The sequence below is a fragment of the Sus scrofa genome, chromosome 3 (genome assembly GCF_054392235.1).
Source record: "Sus scrofa isolate SSC_HxYL_T2T_F1_AM1 chromosome 3, Sscrofa_HxYL_maternal_Yorkshire_Landrace_v2.0, whole genome shotgun sequence".
Lineage (NCBI taxonomy): Eukaryota > Metazoa > Chordata > Mammalia > Artiodactyla > Suidae > Sus > Sus scrofa.
The window spans coordinates 44217759-44235788 of record NC_139385.1 but is presented as its reverse complement, the minus strand read 5'-3'; the positions used below and the strand labels follow the sequence as shown (position 1 = coordinate 44235788).

The window sequence follows — 18030 nt, the reverse complement described above, 5'->3', positions numbered from 1 at the left end:
ATAATGCTGGATCCTTAACCTACTATACCACAAGAGAACTCCTTAAGGAATCATTCTGATTGCTGTGTGGAGTGTGCTTAAATCAAGAGAAGCAATTAGGAAGCTGGGAGACCAGCATATATGTAATTTTGAAAGTTTCTGTTGGAGTTCCTGTTGTGGTGTAGTGGAAATGATTCTGACTAGTATCCATGAGGATGTGGGTTTGCTCAGTGGGTTAAAAATCCGGCTTTGCCATAAGCTGTGGTATAGGTTACAGATGCAGCTCAGATCCCATGTTGCTGTGGCTGTGGTGTAGGCTGGCAGCCACAGCTCCGATTTGACCCCTAGCCTGGGCACTTCCATATGCTGCAGGTGTGGACCTAAAAAAACAAAAAAACGAAACAAAACAAAAAAGCAAAAAAAATTTTCTACTAAGCACATTAAAAAGGTAAAAATAAACAAGTGATATTAATTTCACTAACTTAACCCAATATATGCAAAATATTATTGTTTCAATATTTAATCTCTATGAAAGATTATCACTGAGATACGCTACGTTCTTATTTTTCCTGCACCAAGTCTTTGAAATCCAGTGTGAGTTTTATACTTACAGAGCATCTCAGTTTGAGCCAGTTACATCTCACAGGCTTAATAGCCACAGACAGCTGTAACACTGTATTGGACAGTGAAGATATGGAACATTTATTCATTTACTCATTCAACCAAGCAATATCTTGTTCTAGGCCTGGAAATATACAGAATGGTATAAAGCCCAATCTCTGTTCTCTAAGTGCACACAGTCCAGCAAAGGAGATTAATATAACAGCTTGTGTTGAAGACTGCACAACAAAGTGCTTTGAAAGGCCAGGAAGGAAGCACCCAGACCATGGGGTGGGGGCATGGAAGAGGAGCTAGACATTGGCTTGGGACTTGAAGGTTGTGTAGGAGGTCCCCAGGTGGCAGAAGTAGGGAAAGGCATTCCAAGCAGTGAGAACTGCTTATGCAAAGTCCCAGAGAAAGAATGCAGCGTGTCTCAGGGAAGTGCACGCAGTGGTTTATGGCTGGAGTGTGGGGTATGAAATGGGAGGGGGGTGGGCCAGGAAAGACGAGGGTCTCACAGACCAGTCTATGGAATGTAGAACTTATCCTGTTCAGGAGTTGCGGGAAACAGAGAGAAAGCTGAGCGAGGTGACCAGATCTGCGCTTTAGCTAGATCATCCTGGCAGTGTGGGAGGGGTAGAAATTGGAGGCAGAAAGACCCGTTAGGAAGGGAAGGGGCCCTAGGGTGGATCCAGAGGAAAGAGCCACAGAGACCGAGAAGGGGCAAAGAGGAGGGAGGGCAAAGGGTGGTGCCAAGTGTCCCGTGGAGTAGGACAGGACATGCAGACCTTAGCATGCCAGAGGCTGGTGCAGGTTTGCTGACCCTCCAGAGTCCACCAAATGGCAGAGGGTTTGAGCACCAGCGAGAGCCTAATATTTGGTAAAGTGGAACCGGGTGTGGGTTTTGGGGCTGAACCACTACGTGGCCTTGTTCAAAAGACTTAATATTTCTAACTGCAAAAATGGGATTAAATGTAAGACCAGCTTTATGGAGATGGACAGGCTTACTGTAGCTGGGCCACTCTGTGTGGTGCTTGGCACATCCTGGCCCTCAGTACACATGGTAGCAGTCATGTTTGCTATGCTTTGAGTGCCCTGGGCCTCAGTCCTCACAAAAATGTGATTGCCACCTCCCACTTGCTGCTACTCAAGGAACAGATGAGATGATTGAATTCCATTTGCACTTCTGACTAAAGGCAAATGTGATCAAAAGATTAAACACAGCAATTCGAGGCTTAGGAATATGCCCAAGAGAAATGAAAGCATATGTCCACACAAAAACTTGTGCACAGAAGTTCCTGCTGTAGCTCAGTGATAAACAAACCTGGCTAGTACCCATAAGGACTCAGATCCCTGGCCTTGCTCAGTGGGTTAAGACAGTTGCTGTGAGCTGTGGCGTAGGTCGTAGGTGCGGCTCAGATCCCACATTGCTGTGGCTGTGGTGTAGGCCAGCAGCTACAGCTCCGATTGAACCCCTAGTCTGGGAACCTCCATATGGTGCAGGTGCGGCCCTAAAAAGACAAAAAAACTCCAAAAAACCTTGTACACAAATATCCATGACATTTGTTCATATTCATGGCTTGAAAGTTCATATTCACTGTAGCCAAAAAAGTGGAAGCAATCTATTAACTAATAAATAGATCAACAGAATGTGGTCTGTCCACGCAATAGAATGTTATTCAGTCATAAAAAGGAATGAAATTCTGACAGAGATTGCAGCATGGATGAGCCTGGAAGACATCCTCGAAAGACATCAGCCATGCAAGACCGTGTATTGTATGTTTCCATTTATGTGAGATAAGTGTTCAGAATAGGCAGATCTGTAGAGGTGGAAAGATTAGTGATTGCCTCCGGCTGGGAGAGCTCAGGAAGGTGGAGGTGACTGCTAGTGGGTATGAGTTTTATTTTGGAGAGAGAGGCATGTTCTCAAGTTGTTTGTCATGATGATTGCACAACTCTGTGTGTACCAAATGCTGTTGAATTGTACATTTAAATGGCTGGATGTGGAATTCCCATCGTGGCTCAGTGGTTAACGAATCCGACTGGGAACCATGAGGTTGTGGGTTTGATCCCTGGCCTTGCTCAGTGGGTTAAGGATCTGGCGTTGCCATGAGCTGTGGTGTAGGTTGCAGACACGGCTCGGATCCCGCATTGCTATGGCTCTGGCATAGGCCAGCGGCTATGGCTCCAATTCGACCCCCTAGTCCGGGAACCTCCATCTGCTGTGGGAGCTGCCCAAGAAACGGCAAAAAAAAAAAAAAAAAGACTGAATGTGAATTAGATCTTACAGCACTTGCCAAAAGAAAAAAGAAAAAGAGAGACTATACCCAAGCGACTCAGAAGAAATGAGACAGACACATAACGGAACAAAAAAGTAAAGCCAAGCCCCCACCCCTTCTGTGCAGAGAGAGGATGATGTTACCCGTGTTATTTGCTGTCGAATCATCTGGGCATTTCTGCCACCAGGGTCCCAGGACTGTCCCAGGAGGTGACAGGAGCTGTCATTGGCGGCCCGGCAGCCTAACTGCTTAATCTCATCTTTTCTGGGGGAGCATTCACTTTCTGCAGATATCCCCCTCCTCATGAATGAATGCGCTCATGTTGCTCTGTCCACATCACCTGCCTTCTCCGCCCTCTGCCCTCCGCCCTCTGTTCTGCAAGGCCAGCCGCCCTTTTGTTTCTAGTCCAGATTTGACTATAACTGGGGGCAGCTGGAACACCTCAGGCCCTGGCCTTCGGGGACAGGCGCCTTTGGGCCCCTGGCGCTGGATCATCTTCCTTCTGCTGGATGAACAGCTGTTGGCCTTCAAGAAGGCCGCCCCACAGGGTTCCTGAGAACTTTCTTCCCAGCTTTGCCTCCCCAGTTGTGCAGAAAACTGCCCAGAGTGGGAAAAGCCGGAGCTGCTGCATCCTCTCTAAACCAGTGCCATCTGCTGGCAAAACGATGGTGCACGTGAGGCGGTGGTTTCCCCTGCTGGCCTCTCCTTCTGGACTCGGAGCCTGCATTACAGAACACCGAGCCAGCGTGATAATCAGCCTTTGTAGTTCGGTTCTCTTCATCCAAAGCTAAAATTAGGGCTGATTCTTTTTTTTTTTTTTTTTGGTCTTTTTTAGGGCCACACTCTCGGCGTATGGAGGTTCCCAGGCTAGGGGTCTAAACAGAGCTGCAGCAGCTGGCCTACACCACAGCCACAGTAACACCAGATCTGAGCCATGCCTGCAACCTACATCACAGCTCACGGCAATGCTGGATCCTTCACCCACTAAGCAGGGCCAGGGATCAAACCTGTGTCCTCATGGATGCTAGTCAGATTTGTTTCCGCTGTGCCACAATGGGAACTCCAGGGCTGATTCTTATATTGAGACCCAGAGGAGAGGACCTTGAGGAGTGAATTGGATGCATTTTGAGAAATTCATGCACCAGGTCAAGACACAGTGGGACCTCCTTTCCCCAGCATCCTCCTCTGTGCCCTCTTCCACTCACTATCTTCCCACGAGGAAGACACTAGCCGGACTTCTATGAATAGGTTTGTTTTGCCTGGTTTTGTATCTTCTCTTAGAAGTTGGAGCCAGTTGAAGCGTATCAGGTACAGTTGTGTAATGCAGCACTCCCGGTAATAGAGGGTTCTGCCCGTTGGAGCAAAGCCCAAGCCTCTATCTCCTCCCACAGTTCTCTGCGTCCTCCTTATTCCCCTACCACCACCTACCAGGCTGGTGCATCACCAGCTCAGTATCCTCAAACACAGTCATGTGACCATTTTGAGAGCTGCAACTAATGTCACCGAGCATTTACTTTGTACCAGGTACCGTGTTAAGCTCTTTCCATTCCCACAAGGAGCCTATGTGCATTTACGTGAAGCTAAGCCAGGGGGTAACATGATTAGAGTTGCAGAGCTGGTGGCTGGCAGACCTGAGCTCTGTGGCCCTAGACTGATTCCTCACCTCCCAGGCTTTTCTCCAGCAACAGTACAAGCCAGCATGAACAAGGTGAGAGAGGAAGCTGTCAGACTCAGGCCCACTTTTTGCAAAATTCTATCATGTCATCCAGCATAGGACAGAAAGGGAGCCCGCTGCCCCTGCGGAATCCACATTATTAGGTGATTGAATTTGTTTGCTGTTGTCACAGGATTCCCAGACCTTTGACACAGAAGAGAGCTTTGTATTAGAAGCGCAGGAGTTCCCATCGTGGCTCAGCGGTTAACGAACCTGACTGGCATCCATGAGGATACATGAGGATACAGTTCGATCCCTGGCCTTGTTCATTGGGTTAAGGATCCGGCGTTGCCGTGAGCTGTGGTTATAGGTCGCAGACGTTGCTCAGATCCCACGTTGCTGTGGCCCTGGCGTAGGCTGGCAGCTACAGCTCCGATTCAACCCCCAGCCTGGGAACCTCCATATGCCATGGGCGCGGCCCTAAAGAGAGAGAAAGAAAAAAAAAAAAAAGGAAAAAGAAAAGAACAGAAGTGTGTGTAGAGTTCCCTGGCAGCATAGCGGTTAAGGACTTGGTGGTGTCACTGCTGTGGCTCAAGTTCGATCCCTGACCTGGGAGCTTCCACATACTGCAGGTGCAGTCAAAAAAAGCATATGGCACAGTGCATTGTCACAAACTGAACACACTGATGTATCTACCTCCCAGCAACCTGCCTCACACTCCCTTCCAGGCATGAGGTCACTGCAGGGTCATCCTCCTCCTGATTTCTAGCAGCAAGCATTAGTTTTCTCCCTTTTTGTAATTGTTATAGAAATGGGTTCATATAGTATGAGCTCTTTTGTATTTGGCTTCTTTGGCTCTGTTGTATACCTATGAAAGACTTCCGTGTTGTTGGATGTAGCTGTCAGTGTTTATTCTCATTGTCATATGATAGCCCATTGTTTGAATAGACACAGTCTGTCTGCTTTGCTGTTCATGGGTATCTGAGTAATTCCCAGGGGAGAATTTTTGGCTAATTTCTGATATTACCGTCACAGACTTTCAAGTGCATGGCATGAGTATATTTCTGTCAGATGCCCCATGAGAGCTGAGACCTTAGATTCAAATCCTGGCCCTGCCACTTCTTAGCTTCTTCGTGACCTCCAGTAAATTATTTAAGTTTTCTTTTCTTTTCTTTTTCTTTTCTGACTGCCCCATGGCATATGGAGTTCCTAGGCTAGGGATCAGATCTGAGCTGCAGTTGTGACCTGTGCTACAGCTGTGGCAATGCTGGATCCTCTAACATACTGTGCTGGGCCAGGGATCAAAGCTGTGTGTTGGTGTGGCAGAGATGCTGTTGATCCCATAGCACCACAATGGGAACTCCAGATCATATGTTTTCTTTCTTTTTTTTTGTTTTTTTTTGTTTTGTTTTGTTTTTTTCTTTTTAGGGCCACACTTGCAGCATATGGAGATTCCCAGGCTAGGCGTCCAGTCAGAGCTGTAGCTGCCAGCCTTTGCCACGGCCACAGCAACGTGGGATCTGAGCTGCATCTGCAACCCACACCACAGCTCATGGCAATGCTGGATCCTTAACCCACTGAGCAAGGCCAGGGATCAAACCCGCAACCTCATGGTTCCTAGTAGGATTTGTTACCCACTGAGCCACGACGGGAACTGCTTGAAGCTAGATTGATAGAGATTATTCAGTCTGAAAGGTAGAAAATAAAATGAAGAAAATTGAACAGAGCCTCAGAGAAATGTGCACCAACATGTGTAATAGGAGTAGCATAAGGAAAGGAGAGAAGAGGAGCAGAAAAAATAGTCAAAGAAACAATGCCTTAAAAGTCCCCAAATGTACTTAAAAAAAATTAATCTACACATCCAACAATCTCAAAAAGCACCTAGTAGGACAAATGCAAGGATCCATACCCACGCTCGTCATGGTTAAAAGACGAAACAAAGGTGTTCCCTGTGGCTCAGCAGGTTAAGGATGCAGCATTGTCACTGCTGTGGCTCTGGCTACTGCAGTGGCACAGGTTCAGTCTTTGGCCCATGAACTTCCACATGCCATGGGTGTGCCCCCCCCCGTCCCCTGTCCCCCAAAAAAGGAAACAGCCTTGAAAAGAGCAAGAGGAGAGCGGCATCATCTACTAGAGAAGACAAATGAGATTAACAGCTGACTTATCATCAGAAACAGTATACTGTGGTAGTATTGTTTGAATTAAAGACACTGTAAATTCAGCGTCTGATCACAGTGGTTCTCGGAACACATTGTTAAAGTGCATAGTTTGAAGCTTCGCGTTTTCTTCAAGTTGTTTTGTGGTACTTGTTCTACCCTACGTGAGTCAACAAGGACGGTTCAGTGTGGTTAGGGCAGCCTTCCTGTACTCACCTGGAAGCTTGTCAAAAGAAACAGATGTCTCCATCTGTGGCCCTTCCGAGGAAAAAGGCTCTCTGCAAGTGACTGTTTTGTTCATCCAGTCAGTTGGTATTTAATGAGCACCTACTGTGTACTTGGTAGAAGCCATGTCTTACTGGATTGTATCTGTCTCTGGGAACTCACAGGGTCATGGGGGAGAATGGCAGTAATCAGGCACACAGATGTCAATGACAAGTGTGTGAAAAAATAAAGATAGGAAAAGTGCTAAGATTCCAGAGGAGGGGACACTTACTATATCAAGGAGGTGGGGAAAGCTTCCCTTAGAAAGTGATGCATGAGGAGTTCACGTTGTGGCTCAGCAGAAACCAACCCAACTAGGATCCGTGAGGATTCAGGTTCAGTGCCTGGCCTCGCACAGTGGGTTAAGGATCCGGCATTGCCATGAGTGGTGGTGTAGGCCGCACATGTGGCTCAGATCCCTGTTGCTGTGGCTGTGGTGTAGGCCGGCAACTACAGCTCTGATTTGACACCCCTAGCCTGGGAACTTCCATATGCTGCAGGTGTGGCCCTAAAAAGCACACACACATGCACAAAAAAGTGATGGATGAGCTGAAGTCTGAAGGATAAGTAGAAGTTTCCTTTCCCAGATGAAGATGGGAAGGAAAAGTGTTTCAGGCAGAGAGACTACATGTGCGAAGGGCCTGGGGCAGGAAGAATTAGGATAAGGAAGGGAACTAAAAAAGTTAACTTGAAAATTTTAGGGAGTTCTCGTTGTGGCTCAGTGGTAATGAACCCAACTAGTATCCATGAGGATGCAGTTTTGATCCCTGGCCACCCTCAGTGGGTTAAGGATCCAGTGTTGCCGTGAGCTGTGTACACTACAGCAGTTGCAGACAAGGCTTTGATCCCCTGTTGCTGTGGCTGTGGTGTAGGCCCGCAGTTGCAGGTCTGATTTGACCCCTAGCCTGGAAACTTCATATGCTGCAGGTGCAGCCCTAAAAAGACAAAAAAAGAAAAAGAGAGGAGTTCCCGTCGTGGCTCAGTGGTTAACGAATCCGACTAGGAACCATGAGGTTGCGGGTTCAATCCCTGGCCTTGCTCAGTGGGTTAAGGATCTGGCGTTGCCGTGGAGCTGTGGTGTGGGTTGCAAATGTGGCTCGGATCCCGCGTTGCTGTGGCTGTGGTGTAGGCTGGCGGCTACAGCTCCTAGCCTGGGAACCTCCATATGCCGCGGGAGGGGCCCTGGAAAAGGCAAAAAGACAAAAAAAAAAAAAAGAAAAAAGAAAAAAAGAAAGAAAATCATATGTGTGATAAGTGGTTAATATCTAGAATATATAACTCAACAACAAAAACCCCCACAAGTGACCTGATTGAAAAACGAGCAAAAGGGAGTTCCCATTATGCTCATGGAAATGAATCCAACTAGGAACCATGAGGTTGCGGGTTTGATCCCTGGCCTTGCTCAGTGGGTTAAGGATCTGGCGTTGCCGTGAGCTGTCGTGTAGGCTGACAGCAATAGCTCCAATTTGACCCTTAGCCTGGGAACCTCCATATGCTGTGGGTGCGGCCCTAAAAAAAGACAAAAGACCAAAAAAAAAAAAAAGAGCAAAGGACTTGAATAAATGTTTCTCCAGGAGTTCCCGTCGTGGCTCAGTGGTTAATGAATCATATCAGGAACCATGAGGTTGCAGGTTCAATCCCTGGCCTCGCTCAGTGGGTTAAGGATCCTGTGTTGCTGTGCCTGTGGTGTAGGCTGGCAGTTACAGCTCTGATTAGACCCCTAGCCTGGGAACCTCCATATGCCGCGGGAGCAGCCCTAGGAAAAAAAAAAATGTTTCTCCAAAGAAGATATACGAATGGCCAATAAGCACATGAAAAGCTGTTCAGCATTCCTAATCATTAAAGAAATACAAGTCAAAACCACAATGTGATAACCACTGATTAGTATTAGAATTATTATAATCAGAAAAACAGAAAAAAAGCAAGTTCTTTTTTTTTTTTAGGGCCGCACCCATGGCACATGGAGGTTCCCAGGCTAGGGGTCGAATTGGAGCTGCAGCTGCCGGCCTACACCACAGCCATGGTAACTCAGGATACGAGCCATGTCTGCAACCTACACCGCAGCTCACGGCAATGCTGGATCCTTAACCCACTGAGTGAGGCCAGGGATCAAATCCATGTCCTTGTGGATACTAGTCAAGTTCCTTAACCACTGAGCCACAACAGGAACTCTGAAAATAGCACCTTTTGATGAGATACAGAAACATTGGCATCTTTATGAGTGGCTGGTGGGAATGTAAAACAATGCAGCCACCATGGAAAACAGTATGGCAGTCCATCAAAAAATTATCCATGCAATTACCATATGATTCAGCAGTTCCCTTTCTGGGTATACACCCAAGAGGGTTGAAAGCAGAGACTTCACCAGGCATTTCAAATACACCCATGTTCACAGCAACATTATAATAGCTGAGGTATGGAAGCAGCTCAAGTGTCCATCATCCATCAGTGAATGAATGGATAAGCCAAGGGTGTCATACACATACAATGAAATATTATTCAACCTTCAGAAGGAGGGAAATTCGCACACACACTGCAGCATGGATGAACCTTGAGGACATTATGCTCAGTAAAAAAAGCCAGGAACCAAAGACAAATTCTGTGTGACTTCGCTTACACGAGGCACCTCGCTTCGTCACACTCACAGGGACAGAAGTGAAAGGACGGTGGGGAGTTACTGTGCTGTGGGTGCAGAGGTCGCTGGGGAGGATGAGAAAAATGCAGAGATGGGTGATGAGGATTGCACAACAACGCGCACGTACTTGACGCCACTAAACTGCCCATTTACAATGATTAGAATGGTGAATTTCACATAAGGTGTATTTTAACACAATCAAAAAAGGAAAGAAAGTCCATGTGCTGTAGCCAGAAAGCAAAGAGCGCTGCTATGAGTGGAAGCCAAAGAAGCGAGAGGGTATCCAGCCGTGCGCCCTGTGGACCATGTCCGGTGGTGGTGGTTGTCCTGAGCACAGGACGGCAGGGCTGCCCGTGGACCAGGAGGAGAGTAGCTGCAACAGGGACATATTTGGAGGAAGAGTCAGTAGGGACCGATGAAGGATGTGACGTGGGTGGCTCCAGGCAGGAAGGATCTGGAAGATCCCAGGGCATCTCCCCTGAGTCCCTGGAAACCTCTGGTCTGAGATCTCATTCAGGGAGCTGGACTGCGCCTTGCCCAGGTCCCAGGGCAAATGTAAACTAAAATTTTAATCTCCACCAAGGAGAAATGTGGGCCTTTCAGCCCCTCCTGCCACCTGGACATACCCTCCTGAGTGGTGGGCATCAGGGCACCCAGTGAGTACAGGCTCTGATGGGCTGTAGCCGCCTCCGGACACTAGCTGCCCTTCACTGCTGAGTTCCGTTTGTGTTTTCCTCAAGTTTTGCCAGCCTCACAAATGACCACTTCAGTTGGAGGTTCTTGGCTTCAAGCAACAGAAACTGACTCTGGCTACCTGAGCAGAAAATGACTTGACCGGAAGGTCACGGTTGCTTACAGAATTATGGTCTTGGCTGGGGAGCCCAGCTCAGGTGGGAACTGGAAAGCTGAGCCTGGCCAAGATGCGTGCCACTCCCCCTGGACCTTCAGCTTCAGTGCCCTTCATCCTAGTGAGGTAAGGGCCATTAGCCCCATTTTAGAGGTGAGAAAGCTGAGGCTCAGGGAGGTAAGTGGCCTGCCTGGATCAGGTATCTCGCCTCACATGGTAAGTGATTGAGCCACTGCAGTTCCACCTACCACACCCAGACTGATGCTGACCCCATGCCGGATCAGTCCAGAGTCAATCTGCATTGAAAGAAGTTTTTTAAAATATTGGCTCTGAAATTCAGAATAGGGCCAGCAGTTGCCCTGTAGATTTTTCACCTCTAACCACAAACGAGACCTTAATGAGTAAGGTAGGATTTAATTGGACCTTCAGCCTCTGAGCGGGTGCAGGTCACCTGTGCCAGTCGTGAGATTCCCCCACCTCCACCCCCACCCCAAATAAGCAGAATATCCAGACACCAGGCAGCCAGAAAGTACAGGCATTCACCACGAGCTCTCATCCTCCACCAGCAGCCAAGCCTTCCTCCTCAGTTCTTCCTGGAATGAGAGAGGAGAGGCTGCCTGTAGCATTCTCAGCTATTTATTGAGCATGAAATATGGTTTGTTGGGATGAAGCAGAACAGCACTTTACAGAACTGATTTAATCATCGACCTCAATTTATTTGGGAGGGAAAAAAAGTGCTACTGCTTGTTTTCAATCATGTTAATTGGCTTCTGGCTCCAACCACCATTCAGAGAATGTCCCAGCGACAAGTTTGTCCTGAAATTGTCTGAATGAGCATTCTGCCATCAGAACCAAGTGGTGCTAGCTCCCAGCGGCCATCTGCTGACCTCATGGCAGGGTCCCTCCCCGGAGACAGCAGACCCTCCAGGAAGCTGGGAATACCCAGTGAGGTGATCTCTTGAACACAAGCAGCCAGATCTTCAGGTTTTTTGTCTTTGTAATAGATGTTTTATTTTCAGATGCAAAATAACACAATTTAAAAAGTTTATTGACCCTTTCAGGTCTAATGCATTGACTTTTCTTTTTTTTGGCATTTTCATCATAAATGTTTCAATTCAGCACCATCTGATCTCCTGCCAGTACAGGCAACTTCCCACGTCTTGCCGCTCTGTGACATGGAATGAGCAAATGCCTGTGTGTACAGGATGTAGGCTGGTAGGACCGGGACCACGTTCACTGGTACAGTGTTGGGGGAGCACCACAGGGGCGTGAATCCAGGGGCCGTCTTCAGGGTGTGTGTTGGAGGAGGGCGAGATGGTCTTGTCGGAATAATTTCACAGGCTGGCGGGAACTGAAGCCCTTCAGGCTGAGGATGGGCGGCTGAGGATGGGCGGAGTGTGGCCGGTCAGGCTTGTGGGAGAACTAGCGGGGTGGGGTCCCTCCCTGCCCGCTGGGGGCCCATCCGACAGGAACAGAGGAAGCCAAGGGAGCCTGTGAGACCCAAAGATGTCAGGGCAGCACCTGAAATTTTAGTCTAACAACTTGGTAGGGAGCCAGGGCATCTCACAGAGGGTTAAGGTGGAGGACTTGTTCTAGGATCTGGCCCTTGTTTGTTTGTTTGTTTGTTTTTAGGTCCGCACCCATGGCATATGGAGGTTCCTAGGCTAGGGGTTGAATCGGAGCTGTAGCTGCCAGACTACACCACAGCCACAGCAATGCAGGATCCGAGCCGTTCTGCAGCCTACACCACAGCTCATAGCAATGCTGGATCCTTAACCCACTGAGTGAGGCCAGAGGTGGAACCCACAACCTCATGGTTCCTAGTCGGATTCGTTTCTGCTACACCACGACGGGAACTCCCTAGGATCTGGCCCGTCTTAGGCGACGAGGAGGAATGAATTGAAGCTAACTGTCCAGCTGGTCAAGAAGCAACAGTCACTTAGCCCGAACAGCGGCCATGTGGTCATGTTTGTGGTTTGGAGAGTGTCCTGTTCTGGTCTGAGCTCAGCCATGATCACGGCCAGTCTCATCTGGTCTGGAGCCTGTCACAGGGCAGAGTGGCCCTGTGATCAGGGTTCAGTGAGGTTACATTCACAGGAGTGGACCAAGCACCCCAACCCGTCTAGCCAGACCATTCCCACTCCACGCGGCTCTTTCTCTTCCTCCATGGCCCCTTCTAGTGGGGTTGGGAGGGGGGATGGAACCGGCCCTCGGGACGAACATCTCGGTATCCAGAGCGCCGCCGCCGCCCATGGGTGGCGGGACTGGGCTTAGACTCCCTGCTTTTGTGCCCACGAGCCATCCGGTTCTCTCAGGCGCAGTTGCTGCCCTTAAGGCTGTGGACAGCAGGCATCCGTGGGCACAGCACGGGCAGTTACACAAACAAAACTGGCTGACACCAGATCCTAAAGACAAGGGCCTCGATTGCCAAGCCCCAGGCCATGAAAACTGCCCCGGAGTTGGGCTGGTCTTTCCCTAGGGACCCTGCTGGCTTTTCTGGAGGTCGGTTATGAACCGTCTGCCCGACCGTGGCATTTATGCAGTGTGTATACAGAGGCCACAAGAAGGGTCTGATGAGAACTGAATCCCCATCGGTTAGATGAGAGGTTCAAGGCTGCGTGATCCGCGAGTGCGTTGACATTCACCTGGTTCGTTGCACTGCCAGAGCGATTACTCGGGTTTCCTAACCCCACAAATTCCGTCTTCTGGTTGTATTGGCTTCCGAGGAGTAAGCTGCCTCTCTGTCACCTCCCCTGCCGCTCTTCAGAAAGGGTCATTGGTCTGATGTAACCAAAGGGCTGGAATTAAAAGGCGGCCCATTGGTCTGTTGGAATAGTCCTTATCCGTTAGCTGAGCAGCTCCCCTGCCCACCCCAGGCGCTTGGAAGCTCACCCGCTTGCCCATGTTCTCTGGTGTCCTAGCAACTGGAACTCATCTGCGCTCTGGCCAGGACAGAGGCCATTCTCTCCCTGACTGCTGTGACTTGCAGGCTCTCCAGGGCCCTGAGGACCTGAAAGGTCCACTCCCAGGTGTACTGAAAGCCCTCACTTTTCCCCATGGACTCCCAGAACGCCAGCCCAGCCGACCCCAATCTCAGCAGAATGAGCTTCTCGCTCACGTTCTCGGAGCTGGTCAACATCGCCCTCCCGCAGTGTGGGGTGCTGAACTTCAAGGCCCTGCACCTCCTGCTGCAGGGTATCCTGGAGCACATCCACATGGCCGAGCTCAAGAAGGTCCTCCCAGGGGACGAGGACTTCCTCCAGACCCCGCAGGCCGTGTCCACGCCCCGGGAGGGAGACGTCCAGCCCATCCTCAACCCCATGCAGGGGCTTGGCAGCGTCTTCGACCAGGTGGTGAGCCGCGTGGACAGGATGGAGAGCCAGCTGGCCCTGCTGCAGGATCTGCCCTCTACCTCCCAGCTACTGGAGGGCAGCAAGGGCACCGGCCAGCCCGCCCAGGACCTGTGGCAACAGATAAAGCTCCGCAAGATGGTGGAGGGCAATGAGGAAGCTGTGGCCAAGGTAAGCCTCCCGGCCTCCCGCAGCTTCCGGCCCCGTGGCTCTCCTGCCAGACCTTTCACCCTACCTTGTGCCCCTTATGAGGGGCCCTTCCCGTAAATGGGGGAGAGGAGTTCAGCTTCGGACTCAGGACCGAAGCCCAAGCTGGCCTCCTTCCTCAGTGTTGAGGGAAGAGGGCCACACATCGTGGGAAGTGTCTGGAGTGGGCACATTCGGGCAGGCAGATAGTAGTGGGTGGCTGCCAGAGGCTGGAGGGAGGGGCATGGGGGATGGCTTAGTGGTCATAGGGTTACCGTCTGGAGTGATGACAAGGTTTGGGGACTGGAGAGAGCAGGTGGTTGCTCGGCATCGTGAATGCACTAAATGCCACGGAACTGTACACTTTCACATGGTTTGTTCCGTGAATCTTGGCTCAGTGAAAAGAAAAACAGTTGAGGATCTGTAGGTGAGGAAACGGACACTCAGAAGTGTTCCTTGATTTGCTGGGCGCGGCCGCCAGTGAGAGTGGAACAGGAGTTGAGCTGAGGCCTCAGACTCAGACCCACCTGCACCCATGCTCCCCTGCCTCCCCGCCACAGCCTTGGGGAAGAGTTGGACCTTGGGAAATAAATATCCCAGCCTCTCTCTCCATCCTTCCATGCTCCCGTTGGCCAAACGGGAGTGCCTGGAGTTGGAGCACAGAGCCTGTGGGTAGGCCTCCGAGGGCACGGGCAGGCGAGGAGGATGAACAGCCGTCACACGGAGGAGTCTCTCCAGGATCTCTTGGGTTAACACACTTCCTTTTTATTTTTATTTTTATTATTTGCTTTTTAGGGTCACACCCGCAGCATGTGGAGGTCCCCAGGCTAGGGGTCTAATCGGAGCTACAGCTGCCGGCCTACGCCACAGCCCCAGCAACACAGGATCTGAGCCGAGTCTGCGACCTACACCATAGCTCATGGCAGTGCCAGATCCTCAACCCACTGAGCGAGGCCAGGGATCGAACCCACAACCTCACAGTTCCTAGTCGGATTTGTTTCCACTGTGCCATGATGGGAACTCCACTCTTCCTTTTTAAATTGAGATGAGGAGTTCCTATTGTGGTTCAGTGGGTTAAGAACCCAACCAGTATCCATGAGGATGCAGGTTTGATCCCTGGCCTCACTCAGGGGGCTGAGGGACCGGCATTGCCACAAGTAGATGTGGCTCGCATCCTGCATTGCTGTGGCTGTGGCTGTGGCTGTGGTGTAGGCTGGTGGCTGCAGCTCTGTTTCAGCCCCTAGCCTGGGAACTTCCATATGCTGCAGGCACGGCCCAAAGAAATAAATAAATTGAGGTGAAAGTCACGTAACATAAAATTAGGCATGTTGAGGTGAGGAGCTGGGTGACCTTTGGCACCTCGATGATGGAGAACCGGCCGCAGCCCCTCTCCTTCTGAACCACATCCATGGCTTGCAAGGAGAGGCGCGTCCTCACTGCTCCCTTTCCCTGCTCCCTACCACAGCAGCGTGGATCTCCTTTTTGGCTCTAAAGAATTACAGCTCTGGACCATTTGTATAAACAGAATCACAAAGTACACGGCCCTTTGTGTCTGGTTCTCTCACTGAGCGCCACTTTTCCCAGGCACATCCGCGATGTGTCCTGTGTCTGTGCTTCATTCCTTTTTATGGCAGAACAGTATTCTGTTGTATGGACAGACCACACTGGGTTTAACCATTCACGTGTTGATGGGCGTTTGAGTTGAGATTCTCTTTAAACAGAGGCAGCATGTTATTTGAAGGACACAGGTTTCTTTCTTTTTTTCTTTCTTCGTTTTTTTAGGGCCACACCTGTGACATATGGAAGTTTCCAGGCTAGGGGTCTAATCCGAGCTGTAGCTGCAGCCTGTACCACAGCCACAGCAACGTGGGATCTGAGCCACATCTGTGACCTCTGCCGCAGTTTGTGGCAGTGCCAGATCCTTACCCTGCTAAGCGAGGCCAGGGATCAAACCTGCATCCTCATGGATACTAGTCAGGTTCTTAGCCTGCTGAGCCACAACGGGAACTCCAGCCCTGGGGCTTCTTACTGGTACAAGGAAGATGTGATGGGCAGGACTCACAGGGTGGAAACATTCCTAAATCCTCCTTCATCTCGAAGACAACACCTGTCTCAGCTTCCACCTGCAAATCTCTGGGTCTTCTGCTTATGATTCTTGGGCAAGACAATGGGATGGAGCATCTGGGGTCAGGTGTCCATTCCTGACCAGGTTGGCAGGGTCATGCCTAAGAATTAAGAGTTCCTGGGGGCCTGCTCCACTGCCTGGACTGGCAGGCACCCCAAAAGGCATCAGTACACAGGGGCCACTGGGCTTCACTTCTGAGCCAGGGGCTGGAAAAGGTGGGAACCCTGGTGCAGGTGTTTATAGAAATGATGGAAGTTTTAGACAATGCAAGCTCCCTTCCTAGAAATCAGACTCTAGGCCACAAGAAACACAGGCCTGAATCCGGCAGCCTGACTTTCCTGGACTTTGTGGCCCCGTGTCCGCACTGTCCCCTCTCCCCTCGCTCTTCCTGGGGCCCCCTCCCTGGGGGAGTGGTCTCACCATGAGGCACGTGGTGAACAAGTGCTCACTCTGTGCCTCACCCTGTGCCAGGTGGGCTGGTGGCGAGCTGGCTGTCCGGTGGCTCCTTTAATCTGCTTAGCAACTCTCTGAGGCAGGTGCTGATATTATCCCGAGCTTACAGATGGGGAAATTGAGGCACAGACGCCAAGCAGCTCACTTGGGCTCACAGTGTTAGAAAATGTCGAGTCAGTGCCAAACCAGGGCCAAGTGGGTAGATGGAAGGCCCAGGAATGGGGGTGTGAGACGCCCTGCCACTTACCCCCCGGAAGGGATGGGGATGGCCATTGCTTCCTCCTCTCAGGTTTATTGCAGCAATTAAAAGTAAACAAGGAGAGGGGTTCCCGTCGTGGCGCAGTGGCTAGCGAATCCGACTGGGAACCATGAGGTTGCGGGTTCGATCCCTGGCCTTGCTCAGTGGGTTAAGGATCAGGCGTTGCCGTGAGGTGTGGTGTAGGTCTCAGACGCGGCTCGGATCCCACACTGCTGTGGCTCTGGTGTAGGCCGGCGGCTACAGCTCCGATTCGACCCCTAGCCTGGGAATCTCCATGTGCCGCAGGAGCGGCCCTAGAAAAGACAAAAAGACAAAAAAAAAAAAAAAAGAAGGAAAATGTTCTGGAACTAGATGATGGTGATAGATGCACAGCCTGTGAATGTAACAAATGCCACTGAATTGCTCACCTTAGTATTTGTTGTGTTCCACACACACACACACACACAGAGCAGAAATTCTCAGAATCAGTTAAAAGGAGAAAACCATCATCTAACTACGTGCTGTCTCCAAGAGACACACGCTGAGTCAGAGACAGATAGGCTGGAAGTAAAAGGATAGAAGATAGCCCAGGAGTTCCCTGGGGGCCTAAGAGTTAAAGATTCGGCATTGTCACTGTTGAGGCTTGGATTCCATCCCTGGCCCAGGAACTTCCATATGCCCTGGGCGTGGCCAAAAAGGAAAAAAAGAAAAAAGATATTCCACACCAGCAGTAGCCAGAAGAGAGCTGGAGTGACTGTCCCAACATCAGACAGAAGAGACTTTAAGACAAGAGTTGGTACAGAGACACAGATGGTTGTGTGTGTGGCAAAGGGCAGGTTGTGCAGGGCCTTAGAGCCCGAGAGGTAGACACGGTGCCCTCTGGGGCAGCCTGCCCCCAGCCTGCCGTGATGGTTGAAGGCTTCTACCATGCACAAGTACCCAGAGCGACCCAACCAGCTCCCAGAGGGGGCTGGTAGACAGGTTCGGACCTGGTTGTGCTGCCCTCAGGGGACTGTTTGTGCACCTACCAGTGTCCCCGCCCCCATTAGAGAGTGTTGCCAAGTCCCAGCCTGGCTGAGGTTGCCTGGGTTACCACGGTGACCCATTGCTGGGGTTGCCATGGTAGCTGGTTCTAGGGCAGCACAAGCTGCTTAGTTAAGAGCCTGCGGCCCACCCCCACTCCCCTCGCCCCCCGCCCACCTCAGCCATGCCTGCAGACCAAATGCCACCCTTTGTGGGGAAAGGCAAGTCTGCGGGCCCCAGC

At 50.6% G+C, this 18030-nt stretch overlaps 1 protein-coding gene across 23 annotated transcripts in view; it reads left to right on the top strand.

Annotated features, from left to right (window-relative positions):
- The window catches only part of C3H16orf96 (chromosome 3 C16orf96 homolog), a 70261-nt gene that overhangs the window by 20634 nt on the left and 31597 nt on the right, over positions 1-18030 (top strand). For 14 of the 23 annotated variants that reach the window (XR_014840872.1, XR_014840873.1, XR_014840874.1 and 11 more), the window contains exon 1: positions 9988-13935. Coding sequence is in view for 7 of the 23 variants with exons in the window: in XM_085017680.1 (XP_084873806.1) it covers positions 13471-13935 (465 nt within the window). In the remaining 16 variants the exon portion in view is untranslated. Of the gene's footprint in view, positions 1-9510; positions 13936-18030 lie in introns of those variants that run through there. The other 9 variants (XR_014840884.1, XR_014840875.1, XR_014840880.1 and 6 more) reach the window with 6 other exon arrangements.